Genomic DNA, 19,650 nt, shown 5'->3' on the forward strand with positions numbered 1-19,650 from the left:
TGAAAGGGCCCATTATCCCTGCCAGTCACACACGGCTGATTCATCCCAGCCGGCACCAGGCTTTCCTGCTGGGCTAAGCACTCCGGGCTGGTGTGGGCAGGAGGACTGGGTCAGGGAAACAGGAACCCCCTTCACCTCCGCACAGAACGGCCCCCGGTGCTTTGTGCCCAGGACTCTCTGCCTTAGCTGTTAGGTCCCATTGTTCTCATCTGCACCCCACTCCGTGCAGACGTGCATGACGTGGGCCAGGGGCTGACGTGGGAGCCAGGGCTGCGTCCCCACAGCCCCCCTTGCAGTGCTGCTGGCCTCCTCGGGCTTGGGGAAGCCTTAGAAGGGCTTTTCCTCGAGAAGTCCCCTTTTACAAGCATGCACAGGTGCCTTGCCCTGCCCTGCCTCCAGCTGCCGCCCCATACCCCGCGACACCGTGCGGATTAACCCTTGACAGAGAGAGACGGCGCTCGGGGGCGGTGGAGATCAGACGTGCCACACAGCCTGGCCGGGCTCCTTAAAGCCTTCCAGAGACCTGGCTCAGCCAGACAGCAACGTGCAGCAGGGACGGGAACGCTGCCGACCCACAAGCCAGCCTTGCAGGGTAAGAGACCAGCTTGGAGCCAGGAACCTGAGCATCCCCCTAGCACCCCTTGCAGCGACATCTCATTGGAGGGGAGTGCCCAGAACTAGCCAGTTCTTTGGATGGGGCTCTTGGAAGAAGGGGGTGATTTGCTGGGGTAGGGCCCAGAGCCAGTTTCCCACCCCCCCTTCCAAGAGGAGCGACTGGCTAGGGGGCTTTAGCAGGGCAGGCTGCTTTCCCCTCCTTGAAAAAACATTTAGCTGCCCCACCGTAGCTGCTCTGGTTTCTACACCAGCCATAGAGCATGGAATGGCCTGGAATGGTAGAGCCCTGTTATTCCTAGAGATGGGAAAGTCCTAGAGATCACTGGGCTCCTTTTTCTGCCATGTGGGACAGGCCTGCCATTCAGCTGTGACAAACAACGCTTTTGGCTCAGCGCTGCAGAACCCAGCGGGGTAGCACTGTGTAAGAGTGAGCTTTGGAATTTGTATCCTGGGTGTGTGAAGAGTGTGTGTCTCTCTCTCTCTCTCTCTCTCTCTCTCTCTCTCCTTGGCCCATCACTTTGCTGCTCTGTGCCTCAGTTTCCCCATCTATTCAAGAGGGATATTGCTATATCACCTTTGTAGAGGGCTTTGAGAGCTACTGCTATTGAGCACAACATAAGAGCCAGGGCGCATTATGAGGATCTATATTCCAAGCTAAGTGCCACTCCTGCTTAGTAATAAACAGTCTAATGAGAAAGCTTAAGAAGGCCAAATATTTTTTTGTTATCGAACTCACTGCTCTGCCAGTGGGCTTGGAAACGGAGCTGGTGTATGCGGAATAGTCTAACATGGGCTGTGTCATCGTGACATTCACAAGAGCACCAGCTTTTCGAGGGCTCTGCACCAACCAGTGGGGCTAGGTTCCCCCCCGCCCCCCTGGTGCCGATTTGTTTGGAACTCAGCCCCGCTTGCGAGTGCCGAGCTCCCAGAAATCAGGGCTCCTGGGAGGTCTCCCATACAAGCACTAACCAGGCCTGACCCGGCTTAGCTGCCAAGATCAGACAAGATTGAGCACATTCGGGGTCTGGGGGCAGATCCTCTACTGTTGTCAGTGGAAGTTAGGAGCCTAAATACCTCTCTGAGGATCAGGGCCTTGGTGAGTAAATACTGACACTTAAGGGGGGGGATGATTTTGGTGCTGGTCAATGGGAAAGGGTCAAGGCAGCCTGAACTCTGGGGTGGCCTTAAGATCCCTTCTCTGTAGCACGGAGTATTTCTGTGGCTGGGCTGAAAAGCTCAGCTCATGTGGTTTGAGTCTCTTGAGAAAATCTGCGGCCTTTCGTGGCTGTCTGTCAGCTAAGGGCGCCTGGCAGTGTCTCGGCCTCCCAGCGCGGGGCTGAAATGACTCGCGCCAAAAAAGCCACAGCTTCCTTGTAACTCTGTGACAGCCAGTCCCTGGCAAGCAGAATGTGTCTGGGCTGGGGAAGCCTCTGTCTCTCTCTCTTTCCCCGACTCCTGCTCATCTGCCCATTTGAAGCAGGGCTGCTGCAGAACAAGTCAGACAGGCAGAGTCCGTGGGTAAGGACCAAACCGATTTTCTTACCACTCGGTCTCTTTGGGGGCTCTTTGCTGCATCTCTGGGGCTTTGCCTTGCTGCCTTTGGGCCCAGCCTTGGGGGGGGGTGTGTGTGTGTGTGTGTGAGTGAGTGAGTGAGAGATCTGCATGGCCCCCATGAATAGCCACAGAGCAGGGACAGTGTGAGCAGCAGCTTCCCGCACTCCCGCCCTGGGAGGGCTCCAGCTAGCCAGTCTTTCGGTGTGCTTGGCCTCCTTGCTGAGACTGCTAACAAGGGGCCCAGCTAGTGTCCAGTGAGTTGGTGGTTTCAAAAGTGTGCGATGGGGGGAGACAGGAAACCTTTCTGGATGTCAGTAAGTCCTAGAGCTGCACAAGCTTGAGGCAGGGTCACAGGGGCAGTGATTCAACCTCAAGCTTCAGGGCTCAAACCGATTGCCTGCAGGGGTCAGGAAGGAATGCCCAACCCCCTGGTCCCAGCACTCAACGAGTGGCTGAGTGCCTTTGCTGGAAGCTGACCCCTCTCTGGGGCAGGGCAGTAGCTGCTGATCCGATCTGAGATGCTCGTTCCTTCCTGGTGGGAAAGTAGCCTATTGCTGTGGGAGTGGAGAGTGTGGCTAGCAGCAGGGCAGGGCGAGTGTGCACAGCTGATGAACCAGCGATTGCCAGGCAGAGAGAAGCCAGCGCCTGGCTCGGCCGAGGGGGAGCCGCACTGCCTGGCTGGAGCAGGACGCAGGCAGGGACATTCCGACGGGCGCACATACGCGGCTGTGGCGGGAATGCTAAGCCCCTGCAGCTGCGAGCTGGAGCTGGGGCAGCATCTCTGCGGGATCTTCTCTCCGTGGCTTAGACCCTGTGGCCCTGGATGCAGCTGTGCCTCTGACTCACAGCAGCTTGGTAAATCCCCCAGGAAATCCCTCTCTCTGTGACAGCCCGGAGGGCTCTGGAGTGGGGCTGGGGATGAGGGGTTTGGGGTGTGGGAGGGGCTCAGGGCTAGGGCAGAGGGTTGGGGTGCGGGGGGAGGGCTGCAGGGTGGGGCTGGGGATGAGGGGTTCAGGAGGGAGTTCGGGGTGGGGCAGAGGGTTTGGGATGTCAGGGGTGAGGGCTCTGGCTGGGGCTTGGGATGAGGGATTTGGGGTGTGGGGCAGCTCAGGGCTACAGCCACACAGAAGGGAAACTAGCAAAAGAAAAGCAGAGGAGAGGAAGGGACAGAAAAAGCCCAAAGCAGCCACCTGGGGCTTCCTGAGCTTCTGCGGTCACCTATTCACTCCTCTGAACTTCCACCCAAACGCCTCAGCCTGCCGCTGGCACCGCTCCCTTGGGCAGCTGCCTGCTGCCCAGGGCTCAGGCAGGGATGCTGCAGGGGAGACACCCAGCCCCGAACACTGGTGGAGCCAGACCCCCGTGCCCTGAATATTGCTGGAGCCCGGGCACCACAGGCCCATATAACTTGCTGCCCTGATCAAGTCAGACTAAATCTGGCTTCCTTTGCCTCTACATTCGGGGTTTTCCTTTGGCCCAGGGAATGGCAGAGGCTGAAGCTCCCTGCACGGATCTATGTGGCAGCTGGAAATATCTGCAGTGGAGCAAGGGCCTATCTGTCCTTTCCACCTCTAGCCATGCAACCGGGCCTGGTATTTCTAATGCATGGCCACTGGCCCTGGCATCTCGGCCTCAAAGCCTCTCCTGGGCCAGGTCACGGGGCAGGGAAAGTACTGACACTGGGTGAACGTCTGTCGCCTGCTCTTGGAGCAAAGAGCCACTGCCGGACTAGGGTTCTCGATTGGGCTGCAGTCCCAGGGGGTTTCCCTGGATTGAAAGGGATGGGAAAGTTGGATTGCATTGAGGATGCGCGGCCCGGCTGCTCGTGAGAACCACAGCGTTGAGCCTCCTGGCCACTGCTCCGTCTGAGCAAGGCTGCACCGAGTCACCTCCTGAATGGTCCAGGCAAAGAGCTAAGGCTGGGAGGTGCTGCAGGAAGGGGGGGTGCTGGGGGAGGGACTTCAGCCAGCTCTGATGCCCTGCAGCCTTTCAGGAGCCAAGGCGTTAGCTTGGCTGGAGGGTGGCGTGGGGATGGCGCTGGCCGCGGTCCCAGCCCCTGTATCAGCTCGGCCCGGAGACGACCAGCTGGCGTTTGGATCGCATGCCTGGGAAAGAAAAAACTCCAACTCCCCAATGCTGCCGCTGGTGCCTTCCTCCAAACCTGCTGCCAGCGAAACCTGGCGCTGATTTCCCCTGGGACAATGGCTCCGGCTGGGTGGTGGAGGTGCAGGGCTTGGCCTGCTCTGTCTGGGGCCTAGATGCTACGGGGATGGGTGCACTGCGTGGTGACTAGGCAGTCAGATGTGCAGGGTTGGATTGAGGGATGGCTGGATGGATGGGAGCATGGATCCAGAGACGGACAGTCCCTTCCTCTTTAACCCACAGGGCTCTCTGGTGCGCCGACTGTCTGCCTTTGGGCGAGCAGCGGGAAGCACTGCACTCGCTTGGTTGAGACGTTAACGGCCAACCTGTCTGGCTGGCTGTCAGGCGCCGGGCTGTGGTTTGAGGTTAGGGTTCTCTGGTGATTCCCCTGCAGCCCTGTGGCTGCTGACAGTGCAGTGATGAGCAGAGAGTCCCGTAGGCCTAGACAATGGTCTACATGCTGACGGGGGCTGTACGGCGTAAGGAGCCCGAGCTGCTGTCCCGTGAACTGTGTCCCAGCTCAGATGCAGGAACCTCCTCGCTCATCCCGGAATGAGTCCTCTCCGGGGTCCTTTCGGGCTTGGCAGCCTGCTGACTGCCCCCCCGGGCCAGCCTCCCTCCTGCGTCACAGGAAGCTGGGGCTCAGAGCCTCAGTGCGGCAACCGGGTAAGTGCTGTTGCTCTCCAGACCCTGCTCGTCCAGCCCTGCTCCCCAGACAGCTCTGCTGAGGCCTGTGAGGAGCAGGGGTCTGGGCTTGTCTCAGGGCAGTCATGGCGCTGGATTGCAGGGGGAGGCGGAGATGCTGCCCGCTGAGAGGGGCTGGGGGCGGACGGCAGGTGTGACAAGGATGGGCGCTGCCGAGGGGATGGCTTGCTCGCCCTGCCGGCGAAGGATGGGGGCCAGAGGAGAATCCAGCTCTCTGGTTAGCAGGAGGTAGAAGAGCATTTTTGTCCCCTTGGGTCCTGGGGCCTGGCTGGCCTAGGGGACAGCAATGGGGGCTGAGTGTCCGACACCCCCAGCCATGGCCAGTTAGTGTCTGTGTCCTCGATCTCTAGGTGCTGAGGGAACAGGCAGCAAGGATGGATGGGACCCAACCCCCCTGCCATCCCCAGCTCCCAGCAGGAATGGGGCGTCCGGCTGGGGTCTGCTCTGCCCAGGGATCACATGAAACCTCCCTTCACCTGTCACCATCCCTTGCCTGCACTGCAGCCAGATAGGGAGGGGAGCTGCAGGCGGGGCAGGGATTTCCCCGCGTCTGGAGCACTTTGTTCCTTCTGCAAAGCGTTTCAAACCCATTGAGGACACAGCTGGCTCTGTTCTGCAGAGAGCCACTGGGTTAAGGGCCAGGTTCTTCCCCTTGTTCAATCAGGGCTGGGCTGCCTAGTTCACAAGGAGCACTGAGCATCAGTGTCGTGTGACTTCTATAAGTGGGGGGGCTGGGCTCCAGTCAGGCCAACGGGGCCGCGCAGGTGTGTGGGCAAATTCCCTGCCTGCCCACAGGGGCACCATTTCAGATGCTTCGGGGGGAGGAGGGGCATAACTTTAACCATGGTTCCAGGGACTACTTAGACAACTGAAAACACTTGTTTTTTGGCAGATAATAACTTACAGTGCTCCTGTCGGGTCATTTCTGTCTCATTCCTATAGCAAGAAAGAAAATGTAATAAATATTAGACCCGCTCAGCTCTAATACTAACGTGTTCTGACCTCTTGTGGCAAGTCACTTACGGGACACGGGTGAGGTTTAAATCGTACTGTCTCGTCGTACTCGGATACTCTTACTGAAGTCAGAAGGGACCATCATGATCATCTAGTCTGACCTCCAGCACATTGCAGGCCACAGAACCTCCCCCCACACTCCTGTAACAGACCCCAAACCTCTGGCTGAGTTACTGACCTCCTCAAATCATGGTTTAAAGACTTCAAGTTACAGAGAATCCACCATTTACACCGGCAAATGACCCATGCCCCAGGCTGCAGAGGTCTCTGCCAATTTGACCCAGGGGGGAAATTCCTTCCTGACCCCAAATCCGATGATCAGTTAGATCCTGAGCATGTGGGCAAGACCCACCATACAGATACCTGGGAATAATTCTCTGTAGTAACTCAGCCCTCCCCATCTAGTGTCCCGCTCCAGTCATTGGGGATTTTTGCTACAGGCAGTCGCCGATCGGCCACATGCCATTGTAGGCAGTCCTGTCACACCATCTCCTCTAGAAACTTCCCAAGCTCAGTCTTGAAACCAGTTGGGTTTTTTTCCCCCACTGCTCCCCTTGGGAGGCTGCTCCAGAACTTCGCTCCTCTGATGGTTAGAAACCTTCACCTAATTTCAAGCCTAAACTTGGTGATGGACAGTTCCTATCCATTTGTTCTGGGGTCCACACTAGTGCTTAATTTAAATAACTCTTCTCCCTCCCTGGTATTTGTCCCTCTGATGTATTTATAGGAGGCAATCATCTCTCCCCTCAGCCTTCTACTGGTTAGGCTAAACAAGCCAAGGTCTTTGAGTTTCCTAAGGTAGGTTTTCCATTCCTCAGATCATCCTAGTAGCCTTTCTCTGCACCTGTTCCACTTTGAATTAGTCTTTCTTAAACATGGGAGACCAGAATTGCACACAGGATTCCAGATGAGGTCTCGCCAGTGCCTTGTATAATGGTACTAACACTTCCCTGTCTCTAGTGGAAACACCTTGCCTGAAACACCCCAGGACCACATTAACCTTTTTCACAGCCGCATACCACTGTTGGTTCTTGTTCATCCTGTGAACAACAAATAGACCCAGGTCTTTCTCCTCCTCCTCTGTCACTTCCAACTGATAGGTCCCCCAGCAAAAATTCTTGTTGTTAGTCTCTAAGTACATGACCTTGTACTTTGCCCTATTAAATATCATCCCATTTCTATTACTCCAGTTTAGAAGGTCATCCAGATCTTCTTGTACGATATTCTGATCCTCCTCGGTATTGGCAATACCTCCCAACTTTGTGTCCTCTGCATATTTTATTAGCACACGCCCACTTTTTATGCCAAGGTCAGTAATAAAAAAGTTTAAGATTGGTCCCAAGACTGATCCCTGATAAACGGTTCCACTGGTAAATGCCCTCTAGCCTGACAGTTCACCTTTCAGTGTGACCTGCTGTAGTCTTCCCTTTAACCAGTTCCTTATCCACCTTTCAGTTCTCATATTAATCCCCTTCCTATCCAATTTAACTAATTAATTGCTCACGTGGAACTGCATCAAACACTTTACTGAAATCCAGGTAGATTAGATCTACTGCATTTCTTTTGTCTAAAAAATCAATTCTCTTTCCAAGGAAAGATATGAGTAACTTTGTAACTGCCTCTGGAATACAACAACTGAAATAATTGTAGAAAAATCTCCAATTACTTTCTATCATTTAGGCGACTTTTCCCAGTCCACCAAACTTGGAACAGATCATTTAACTTTAGGAAACATCCTACCAGTCCTTTCTTCTCTTAATCACCGTGTTTATAAACAAAATTCTGACTCCTAGACCCTGCCTCAGGGCTCAAGCTGGGAGCAGGTCATCTGTCTCCTCTGCAGAATTCATTGCATTGCACACTCAGGATGCCTGCCTGAGGCTTGCAGTTTGGGGGGGGGGGGCAAAGCCCTCCATGACCCCCCCCCAAACTTCGCCTGTGGCTGCTGTGCTCATGTTTGCTCCGAGTCTTATGCTTTCAGGCTTTACTGGGAGTTCAGTGCCTAGATGCTTAGCTGGATGGATAGAGGAGTGTGTGTGGAGATGGATGGAGAGAGGGGCTGAATGGAGAGGGGGAGAGGTCTGGGTGGATGTATGGCTCATTGGAGGGGTGTGGATGGAGAGAGAGCTGGAGGGGTATTTATGGAGCTGGCTGGCTGGATAGATCAATGGGTGGATGGGGAGATAGGTGGAGGCGTGGGGATAGGGATAGATAGACCTTCTCTGGAGTTGGAGGGGGTCAGGTTGGCTCCTCCTACCCAGCAAGGTGCGCTGGGGCCAGGTTGACAACATAGCTGTATGAGGGGCTCCTAATCAGCGTCAGTCCCCCGTCCCCCCAGCTCAGGACTCTGACCCCCTTTCAGGCACACAGCCCAGGCCTCCCCTCTAACCCTGCCCTGTCTTGTCTTCCAGCGGTGCTGAGATGAACAACTGGACGGCCGGGCTGGAGGCGACGGAGGCACCCCTGGGTGCTGCCCACGGGGAGTGTGAGCTGAGTGACCCCGTGCAGTTTGTGCTGGTGCCCCTAGTGTACTGCGTGGTGCTCTGCGTGGGGCTGCCTGGCAATCTGGTGGCCCTGCTGGCCTTTCTGCAGAGTGGCCAGGTGAGGAAGGCCATCCGCATCTACCTCATCAACCTCACGCTGGCCGACATCCTCTTCAACCTCACCCTGCCCCTCTGGATCCCCTACTACTTGGCCGGGGGGCACTGGGCCCTCTCAGACACCACCTGCCGTCTGGCCGGGGCTGCCTACTACATAGCCACCTACAGTGCCATCGCCTTCATGACCCTCATCAGCTTCGATCGCTACTGCACCGTCCGCGTGGCCAGGCTGGACCTGGCTCTGAACCGGCGCCACGGGGCCATGGCAGCTTGCGTGGCGGTCTGGCTGCTGTGTTTGGGCTGCGCTATCCCCTCCCTGGCAGCCCAGCAGACCTGGGTGGGCTCTCGGGGCACCAAGTGCTTTGAGCAGTCTGCGGGGCACAGGAACTATGCCTATGCCATGGTGGGCTTCTTCGTGGCTTCCTTCCTGGTGGTGCTGGGCGCGTACGCCTCCATCATGAGGTCGCTCTCGGCCACTGCCTCCCACGGCAGCCACCGCCGGCTGGCCCGGGCCATGGTGCTGGGCATGCTGTTGGTGTTCGTGGTCTGCGTGGCCCCCTACCACCTCACCCTGGCCCCCTGGGTGGCCAGCCGGACGCAGACCCCCGGCTGCAGCCCACCCTCCACCCTGGACATCCTGCACACCCTGAGTGTGGCCCTGCTGAGCCTCAACAGCTGCATCGATCCACTGATCTACTGCTTCTCCATCAAGCGCTTCCGGGCTGATCTGTGGATGACTGCGCGCAAGATCGTCCGGTGCCTCCCACTGCCCCCCTCCCCGCTGGAGAGATCCATTCCCAACGTCCGCTCCTCCTCCTTCACCTCCTCCTAGCGGGGCTGCTGGGAGAATGGCTCACGGCTTAGCTCGGCTCCCTCTCCAGGGCACTGGTCCACCCTAGCGCCAGCCTCCAGTGTCTTGGCCTCGTTGTGAGAATCTTGAACTTGCCACCGGAGCTCTTCCAGTGGGGCGTGGGGGGTCACCTGGTAACAGCATCTCCCTGGCCTGATTGGAGGGTGACCAAGTGTCCGGTGTGAGTTGGGGATCCGCTCCCTGCCAGTGTGCCCCGTGGCAGGAGGTTGGCAGGAACGGCTTTGCTGACGAGTCTGAGCCAACCTGCCCGGATGCACCCGGCCCACCTGGATCTCACTCTCTGCCACCCCCAGGCAGTCCAGCCCCCAGTGCTCCTCTGGGACATGGGCCTCCGCGGGGCTTCGGCTGGATCTGAAGATTCGAGGGACGTGGCGGTGGCATGTCTCTCTCCTCAGCAGTGCTGGCCTTGTTGCCTTCATGTTGCTGCCGGAGAGAGAGGCTTCTCCTGGGCTGCTCCTGCCTGTTTTGGAACCCCTTCTTTGCTCAGCACGGGTACGGAGCTGCCCCATCCCTGCCTTCCTGCTCCTCTGACGCGTTAAGCCCCCCCTTGGGCAGATGTCCCCTACCGTCGCTGCTCAGGGCATGTCACTCACCCATCAGCCCCATCAGAGCGTCTCCAACCTCTCGGCTGGATTGTGGGGACTTGAGCACTAGCAGTAATTAGCTCCTGGCCCTCCTGATGGGGATGTGCCCCGGAGGGTTACGACAGGCTGTTAGTTGGTGGGAGGGATGCGTGGCTTTGTACCTGGTGTAACGCCCATGGCCAGGACGGAGGGTCCCACCTGCTTGGAGACAAGGCTGCTTGGAGACGGGCCACGTGAATTTGTGCATAAACTGCGTTTTCTCTTCAAAGTTCTTTTCCTCGTCTCCTAGCTCGGCGCAGCCGGAACGGAGCGCTGCAGCCGGCTCCCAGCAGGGACGGGTCGTCTGGCTGGGGTCTGCTCTCCCCAAGGGTCCGTTGATATGGGGTCTGTCATAGGGTGACACTGGCCCTTTAAGAGGGAAGAGGCCTGTGCACCTGTGACTGGGCACTTGACCCTCACTTAGGCTTAATTAGGGCCCTAGGGGATCAGAGCTGCCTGGGGCAAGCAAGGGAAGGAGCAGTTGAGAGTTGGGGTGCTTCAGGCCCCCTGGAGCAGGGAAGGGTTGCGCAGAGACCAGCAGGAGCCTGGCCACTGGCCTTCCTGAGCTGGAGAGCCAGTGCTGGGGGGCTGAGGGGGTTCTGAGCTGGGGGGCTGTGGTCAGGTCAAAGAGCCATGAGGCAGTCGCTCTCAAGTGGCTGGCCGGGCAAGTGGGGGCCTGCACTGAGGGTGGAAAGGCACTGGGGACCGAGTGCTGCTGGGCTCCCGGGTGGGTGACCTGGAAGTGATGCTGCTGGGAAGGGGAGTGGAAAACCAGCATGCATTGGTGTGTTTTACTAGGGGAACTGGGAGAAGGGTTTTTCCCATGAGGGGTCCACGGACTAGTGCACGTGTACATGAATAAATTCTACCCAGAGGTGGCATCATTTGTATCAGACAGTGAGAGAGACTGTGCTCTTTTTTTGTGGCTGGGCTGAGGGGAAACTGAGGCACATGCACCTCAGGTTGGGTGCCTTATTACAGGGTCACTGTAAGGTCCCTCCCAATGCATCTTCCCCCAGCAAAAACCCAGACAGCTAGTGCCAGGGGCCCTGTGGGGCACTGTCGTATGTGGTCCTCTGTGGTGACTGGGGACAGCTATCTGTAGGGCACTCTCTAGTAACAGTTCCCCAGACTAATGGGAAGGGGGCATAGCTGTTCCAGGGGGGCAGATCCATAATCATGAGTGGGCAGTGACCCGGGGGTTTGCTGTACTGATGGGGAGGTGCTTACTCGTCGGGGAGACTTTAGTAGCAGCAGTGGGGAAGGTTATCCAGGGCAGGGCAGTGGGAAATAGCAATGCCCCCTCTAAGTATAACGCCCCCTCGATGTATGGATGGCTACTAACTGGCTCTGTGTCTGCACACACGTGTCTAATAATTGCTGGGTGTTTGACCCCCAACCCCATGATTATTTTATACTAAATGAGGCTATTTGGGAACTTAATTTCACACTCCAGCCCCCAATCAGCGAGCCCCCCCTGAGCAGCAGGGTCTCCCCAGCCCCAGGCTTCTGCCTGGCACAGTGTGCCCTGGAACCTCCCAATATCCTGTCCCGTCCGCACCGGGTGCATGTTAAAGATCCTTGTGGCGCATCTGGTAAGAGCAGGCAGGGCTGGCCCAGAGTCCTCGCCGAGGTTTCCCTCCCCCGGGGCGTGCAGTGTTGCTGTATGCCTGGCTGCTGCCCTCTGCCCCAGAGGTAGCCACATTTCAGTGCGTGGCGTGGGCAGGCGGTTGGTGAGGTGCTTTGGGAGCCTTGGTGAGGAAAGGGGGCCAAGGGCTCTGCTTGGTGTTAGCTGGGCGAACACATGGTGCCGTTGGGAAGTCAGTGCCATCTGCGGTGGGTCCTAGAGGCTCTTGCAGGGGAGCAGAGGGATGGAGCCAGGGTTCACCGGTCCCCAGGGGCTGCAGGCACTGAGACAGCACATTGCGCTATCGTCTGTCACCCTGCAGCGCCGCCGGCACGTGTGGGCTGGCTCTGGCTCGGGGCTGCACGGATAATTGCTGGCAGGACTGACAGCACCTACCGTGAGCTTCATTTCTGTGGCCGTTCGGCCGGGCCCTGCTGCCAGGCACTCCGGCTTCGCAGCCCATCCCGTCCTGCCAACCCCCCTCGTTTGAGTGACGACAAGCCCAGGCCCACACCAGGCATCTCCAGAGCTGCAGTTCCCAGCTGGGTCCTGGCTTGCCCCACCTGGGAGCAGGTGGCCTCTGGGGTGTGGCTCTCTTGCGCGACAGCTTGTGCCCGCTGGCGAGGGAGCGTCGTGCTGCTGACGAGAGGTTCGGAGGTTTCTGCTCTTGCCTGTGGACAGCCAGTGTCTGCCTTGAGTTCTGGGTAGGCGGCTGCTGCCCACTGGGTGCTGCTTGCTGGGATGCTGGGCCAGAGATGGGCCTCGTGTCTGTGGTAGCTGAACTAGGGGCATTTTGGTCACTGGTGTGTTTCAGAGCAAAACTAGTAGCCAGCCCGGCTGTGTCAGGGAGGAGGCAGCTTGTGTGAGCGGCAGGCAGGAGAGATGCTGCAGCCCCATGAGCTGGGCTGGGTAGGCATCATACAATCAGCGGAATGAAGGGCTGGGAGGGACCTCAAGAGGCCACCGAGTCCAGCCCCCTGCCCAGAGGCAGCTCCAAGTAAACCCAGCCCAGCCCTGACAGGGGTTTGTCCAACTTGTTCTTAAAAACCTCCAGTGGGGATTCCACCACCTCCCTTGGGAGCCTGTTCCAGAGCTTAACCACCCTTATCATTAGAAAGCGTTTCCAGCTACCAAATCCCAAATCTCCTTTGCTGCAGATTAAGCCCATTGCTTCTCGTCCTACCTTCCGGGGACAGGGAGAACGACTGAGCCCTCTCCTCTGGAACGGCCCTTCACGTATCTGAAGGCTGTGATCAGCTCCCGGCCAAGCCCAGAGGTGCCCAGGTTTTTTAACCTTTCCTCAGAGGTCGGGTGTTCCAAACCTTTTAATCATTTTTGTTGCTCTTCTCTGGACTCTCCGATTTGTCCCCATCTTTCCTAAAGTGTGCTGCCCAGAACTGGACCCAGTCCTCCAGCTGCGGCCTCGTAGTCCTGAGTAGAGCAGGACAACTACCCCCCATGTCTTACGTCTGACGCTCCCGTGAACACACCCCAGAATGGACAGTAGCCTTGTTTGCAACTGCATCACACTGTCAACTCGTATTCCGTTTGTGAACCTCTAGAACCCCCAGATCCTTTCCAGCAGTACTGCCACCTAACTAGCGAGTCCCCTTTTTGTAGCTGGGTATTTGATTTCTTTCCCTTCCTAAGTGAGGTACTTTGCACTTGTCTTTATTGAACTTCATCTTGTTGATTTCAGACCAGTTCTCCAATTTGTCAGGGTTGTTTTGAATTCTAATCCTGTCCTCCAAAGTGCTTTGCCTCCCTGCTTAGTGTCATCTGCAGATTTTATGAGGGTGTGTATCTGTGCTTTTGCATGTGTTCTTACCTGTGTGTGTGCATGTGGTTAGTGTGAATTTGCACGATTGTGTGTGCAATGTGCATGTGTCTATTGTGTGCAATTGCGTATGCATGCTTCTCTATGATGCATATAATTGCGCACACAGGTCCCTGTGCGTCTAGGATCTGTGCAGTGCATGGGCGTGTTCCTGAATTTTGTGCGCATCCCCAGTGTGTGTCTATGCTGTGTGCATTTGCACAATCATGCATGCATAGATTGTAAAGCCCAAAGGGAGCACTGTGATCCTCTCTTCTGCCCTCTTGTCTGACGCAGATGCAGACCCAGACCCAGACCTGAATTAATTCCTGGTGGAACTAACACAGATCTTTTAGAAAAAACATCCCGTCCTGCTTTAAAAGTTGCCCGTTATGGAGATTCCACCACAAGTCTTGGAAGTTGTTCCAATGGGGAATGACCCTCGCCTTCTTTCCACTCTGAATTTGTTCTAGCTTCAACTTCCAGCCGTTGGGTCTGTGTGTGTATGTGTCTTTTGATGTACCTAGTTGCATACGTGTGTGTCTTCATGCACATCTATGCTGTGTGCAACTGCCCAGGGGTGTGTGTGTCTTGCTGAGTGCAATCAAATGGGCCCCTGTGTGTGTGTATCTGCATTCACATGTGCGTGAGAGTCAGAGCTGTGGTTTCTTTGCCGAAGAGCTGACTGTTAGAATCTGTTCCTCCCGGTCTGAATGGAGCTGCTTGTCATGCAAACATTTCAGCTTCCTTCGCTCCCACACTGAGTCACAGCTGTCTAGCAAGGTCCGGATGCACTAACCTGCCCCTGTGAATGAGCTTGTTTACCGCCCTGAGAGCAGGCTGCGACCCTGCTATGCTCTGGGGGTTGGCACGGCCCTGTGGAGGTTCCCATGGTGATATCACCGGTTGGTGATGTGTGGGCAGCCCGGGGACCTGGATCCCTGCAGTAGGGTGCCCAGATAGCAAGTGTGAAAAATCAGGACGGGGGTGGGGGGTAATAGGTGCCTATATCAGACAAAGCCCCAAATATCAGGACTGTCCTTATGAAATTGGCACCTCTGGTCACTCTCCCCTGCAGCCCCAGCTTGGAATCTGTTTAACCCCAAGCCTTGGCACCTACTCCAATGTAGAAATGCCAGTCCCCACCCCAGGGCGTACGGTCCCCGTGGGGCACTACAAATGTGCCTAAGCATCTCCCACTCCCGCCAGGGCTCCAGCAGGGGCTGAGGCTGGGGGCATTGTTTGCAGAGCCCCCAGATGAGAGGACACCTGCACCATGACCCCCTGGGCTGAGCTAGGAGAGGCCCTGCTGGGCCATGCCTGAGACACCTGATTCCACTGGGCGGGGTGCAGCGGGAGGGAGAGACCCCTTTCAGAGGCATGAAGGAGGGGAATCTTCTCTGCCCTGCCTGCTCCTGTGTGGGAAACTCTGGCTGCCAGGAGGGGGAGCGCTGGTGCAGGGCAGCAGGTGCAGACCCGCTGAGCTGAGTGAGTCATGGGACTTGGTGCAGAGTAGCAGCCGTGTTAGTCTGTATCCGAAAAAGAAAAGGAGGACTTGTGGCACCTTAGAGACTTGGTGCAGAGGTGGTGGGGGGGATGGGGGATGGAAGAGGGGGAGCCAAGCTGCTGGAGAAGCCAAGCTGCTGGGGGAAGAACAATAGAATCCCTCCAGCCTCCATCATTCAGGCTGTCGCCTCTGGAGAGGTTAGCACTGGCTGGGGCACAGGGTGGGGGGCCGGGAGCAGTGGAAGGATGCCAGTTCCCACTTACTTGCTCAGAGATCCCCTAGGAAGGGCAGCGTCTCTTTAGGAGGGTCAGCTCCCTTCTGTAGCCACCTGTGGCAGTCCCTGCGGCAGGGGAAACAATCCTGGCTCTGCACAGAAATAAGACGCCCCAACATTGGGCAACCACCTGCAGTCTGACTCATGCCAGTCTGGTGTTTTTCCTTAAAGCCCCAGCTCCCGGAGTCACGTGAGCATCTCAGCATTCAAAGTTTCTAGCCCGGTTGATTGTGGAGAAGCTTGAGAAAAGGCTCAGACACCAGAAGGCAAAGCACCCCACGTGGATTGTGAGTCCTTTAAAACTCCTGCTGCCGGTGGGCCTGGTTTCTGGCCGCGTGCGGCTGGCAGTGCTGTGGGAGAGGTGACCTTGAGCCCCGGAGTACACAGGCAGTGAGCGGCTCGCAGAGAGGACTGTTATACACCTGTGCTCCCCCAGAGGGCAGCAGCTCACACGCGTAGACAGGTCTAGAGATCCATTCATAAATAACGCACGAGGCGCGGCTGCTCCCCAGGTGAGGGAGCTGCACAGCAAGGGGAGCCAACCGAGGTGCGTGGCCAGGGTGCCAGCCCCCTGCTGCTGGAGCTGGCGGCCACCACCGACCTCAGCCAACACCAGCCCCACCTACGCTCGTGTCACGCCAGCCCCTGCCCAGCTGCATCAGCCCAGCCAGGAGGGGGTGCTGCCCCCCGCTCACGGCTCCTGTGGTCCCGGCTGCCTCAATCACCCAGGGAGAGCCGGGGCCCCAGGGAGAAATTCAGCAGCGTGGCCTGGGCCCAGCTGCTCACGGCAGCGGGAGGGCGCTGGACTCGCTCAGGGATTCTGCTCACCAGGCTGAAGGTGAGAGGCTGGGCTAGGTAGCGACAGGGGCTGGTCTCAGCATTCCAGGCACACAGCCCGATAGATCGATGCTGCGCCCGGAGCCTGTGTCTCACCCCCAGCGCTGAATGACATCGCCGGAGAGTCAAGTGACGAACCCAGGCAGCGGGAGAGAAAGCCAGAGACAGGGAGAAGGGCACTGTTCACTGCTGAGGCCAGGAGTCCTGACTCTTAGGCCTCTGGCTTTAATTGCTCTAACCACCAGATGCCCCCACCTCTCCCAGAGCAGGAATAGAACCCAGGTGTCCTGACCACCAGCCCCCCCACCCCCTGCTCTAACCCATCCCCAGAGCAGGAATAGAACCCAGGAGTCCTGACCACCAGCCCCCCATCCCCACTCTAACCCACTCCCAGAGCAGGAATAGTGTAACCCCAGTGTAACCAGTAGACACCTCTCCAGTGACAGAGCTGGATGCCAGGTGAAGCCAGGCCTGTTTCCTCCCAGAGGGTGAGACCCGGGTGCTGTGTTAGCCCTGGCTAAGGGCTGTTGGCGGCTCCAGAGAGCTGGCTGCTCCCTGGCAGGGTGGAGTGTGCGCTCCTCCCCATGCTCCCACTTCATGGTCTTCTTCAAATAGCCTGCGGGGGGGGGGGGGGCTTAGCAGAGCGTTAATGGGGAGCCTGTAGCAAAGCCGGCAGGGGCACAGGGGGTGCAGAGCACTTGGGAGGGGCAGCCCTCAGACTGCTGGAGCGAGAGGAGAGGAGGGACGTGGGGCAGGGAGCCAGGGTCGCCCGCAGGGGTCTCCGATCGCTCTCCCTCTCTCTTTCGGTGGCTGGCTGTCACCTCTCCGTGCACCTCTGTCCATGCCAGCCCCTGCGGCTGCCGCAAGGAGTCCTGGGAAGTCGTCAGCGCTAGGAGCCCCAGAGATTCCCCTTTAGCTGCCGTGACATATGCCGGCCCCTAGGGGGTGACACCGTCACACCCACGAGTTGGTCTCACGTGCTGCCCATGGGAGGGCCGTATGCCACGGATACTCGCACACGTTTGCTCACACCCGCTCACGCTCACACGCTGGCTTTCACCTCCCTTGTGTTCTGCCTCTGCCTAGGGCCCTGGATTCAGCTGTCACTTGGAAGGGAGTGCGCCCCCTGCTGGCCCCCCAGTGCGCCCCCTGCTGGCCAGGCAGGGCAGTTTTTACCTAGCCACCTTGACACGGTCCCCTTATCCCTGCCCAGTCGTATGCCCCTTTGCTGTGCTGACCTGGAGGGGGAGCCTGTCTGACCCCCTCCCCCTCGCCACTTACGGTGCAGGGACAGAAGGTGGGGTGGGGAAGAGGAGGATGGGATCTAGGAGCACCCCCAGAGTTCAGCTCTGGACTGCATGTGGTGATGGGGATCACAGGGGAGATGTCTCTGGTGCTCCTGTGCCTAACCCCCCTGTGCTCTGGCCCCCCTGGCTGACAGGAGCTGGCTCCCCCTGGGTCTGGTCCCTGCCCAGTGGCAGGAAGCAGTTATGGTTTATGGAGTGTGTCCTTGTCACTCAGGTTTATTGAGCCTGAAAAGCAGGCTATGAAAATCCCCGGGTGGTCACAGCAGAGAGCCCCTACCTGGAGTGGATCTTCTTCCCTCTGAGAGCTGGCAGAGTCCCCTCAGGGCTCGCTGATTGCATGGCTTGGCAAGGCCAGGACTCAGCCTGGGAGCCACTCCAGCCTGCACCAGATTGGAGTCTTGGGCCTGTCGTACTCTGCTCCTGGGCTGGGGAGCAGGGGCACAGCCAGCTCCCTCCACATAACCCTCCACGGGGGAAACAGTCAAAGTGACTCGCCTCCCTGGCTGACTTTGGAGCAGCCCTGACAGGAGCCCAAAGGAGGGTGCTGCTTGGCCCAGCCCCAGGAAAGGTGTTCTGAGGAGGGCAGGAGCATGCACTGGTATAACGGCGTCCACACTAGGGGGTTTCAAAGGGGTTTGTTCCACTCTCAAACGGGTACAGTTAAAGGGGTACAAAAACTGTGTTTAGACAGGATCTTGGATTGTGAGCTGTTCAGGGCAGGCTCTCTCCCTCACTATGTGTCTGTACAGCGCCTGGTGCAACAGGCCGCTGATCTCGGTCAGGATCCGTGCAGCGCCTGGTGCAGCGGGGCTGCTGATCTCAGCTAGGGACTCTAGACGCTACCCTAGTGTAAATAATAACATTGCAAAAAGAGCCAAGGGAGTTTTTAGGGACCAGATCCTCCTAGGTCTTTAGGGACCTAACTCCTCTTGAAATCAAAGGGAGTTGGGCACCTAAATACCTCTGAGGATCTGGGGGATGTAAAAAGGCGACCTCCCTGTCTTTCCATAGGAACTTGGCCCTGGCAGTGTGAAAGGAGCTTGGGGTGGCAGTGCCAGCCGGCCGGAGAGCTGCCTGAGTCTGTGGAGAAGGAGTTGGCACTTTGACAATCCTGCCTCATTTCTTGTGCCCCCCTAACCTCAACTCTGATGTGCCATTTGAAATGCAGGCGCTAATTAGCCAATTAGAGGAACGGGTGGCTTTCTGGGGAGCGCAGCACCAGCAAAGGAGCAGTGGGACCCAGCACAGGGACCCAGCACAGGTCCCCAGAGCGCTCTTGCCTTCATCTCAGGCCTTCGTCAGCCCCTTCGTTTGCACCATCCCCTCCTGTCTCAGAGCGTGCGTGTACCCTTTGACCCTGGGGGGAGGGGGCTCTCTTTGGAGGGCTTAATTAATTGGAGCGTCAGAATGAATTAAAAGGAATAACAAAGGAAAGAAACGTGGAGCTGCCTGGAGTTCTCTGTCACCTCTCACCATATGCCGCCTCTGTCTATCCTCACCACAGGCACCCTGCTGCCCAGCTCTAGCCATCCGTCCTTAGATAGGCGGGGTTTGAAGGACGCATGACCGGCTGTCTAAGGAACTTATCTGGCCCCCGTCATCACAGTACTTGACCCCCTCATAGCCTTTAATGTATTTATCCTCAGACCCCCGTAAGACAGGGTCTGGCTCTTTTCGCTCTTGTACAGATGGGAAACTGAGGCACAGAGAGGCTGTGGTCACACACTGAGCCTGTGGCAGAGCAGCGTGTTGAATCCAAGATCTCCCAAGCTGCTGAACCAAAGGACTCTGACTAGAGAGCTCGGCCCTGTCAGGCTGGCTGCTTCCCACTTGAAGGCCCTGAAGTCAGGGGAGATGTTCATGGCCTCGTTGATTTCAGAGCCAGATGGGAACATCTGCTCTGAACTCCTGCAGAGCACAGGCCAGAGACCCTCTGCTGGCGGATCCTGCCTCAAGCCCAGAGCCTGCGGCTGAGCTGGACCATAGCTGCTAGTTGCAGGTGAGTGGAGGGAGTTTTTATGGGGGGCCTCCTTCACCTCCTGGTCTTTTGGTTTAGTGTGTTCCCATTGCTGTTTTCCCCCTTGCTCTCCACTGGCCTGCAGGATTCACCCTCACCTCTTCTCCTAAACTGCCGCTGAATGCTGTTGAAACAGCTGTT

The 19,650-nt window shown here is 57.5% G+C and overlaps 1 protein-coding gene across 1 annotated transcript; it reads left to right on the top strand.

The window, feature by feature from the left end:
• The first annotated feature begins 310 nt into the window (after positions 1–310).
• On the top strand, positions 311–10,660 carry LOC141974583 (platelet-activating factor receptor-like). The gene is made up of 2 exons (XM_074934396.1): positions 311–592; positions 8,442–10,660. The coding sequence occupies exon 2, from the start codon at positions 8,452–8,454 to the stop codon at positions 9,460–9,462; it is 1,011 nt and encodes a 336-aa protein (XP_074790497.1). The 5' UTR covers positions 311–592; positions 8,442–8,451; the 3' UTR covers positions 9,463–10,660.
• The last annotated feature ends 8,990 nt before the right edge of the window (positions 10,661–19,650 follow it).

The sequence above is a fragment of the Natator depressus genome, chromosome 19, assembly GCF_965152275.1.
Source record: "Natator depressus isolate rNatDep1 chromosome 19, rNatDep2.hap1, whole genome shotgun sequence".
Taxonomy (NCBI): Eukaryota; Metazoa; Chordata; order Testudines; family Cheloniidae; genus Natator; species Natator depressus.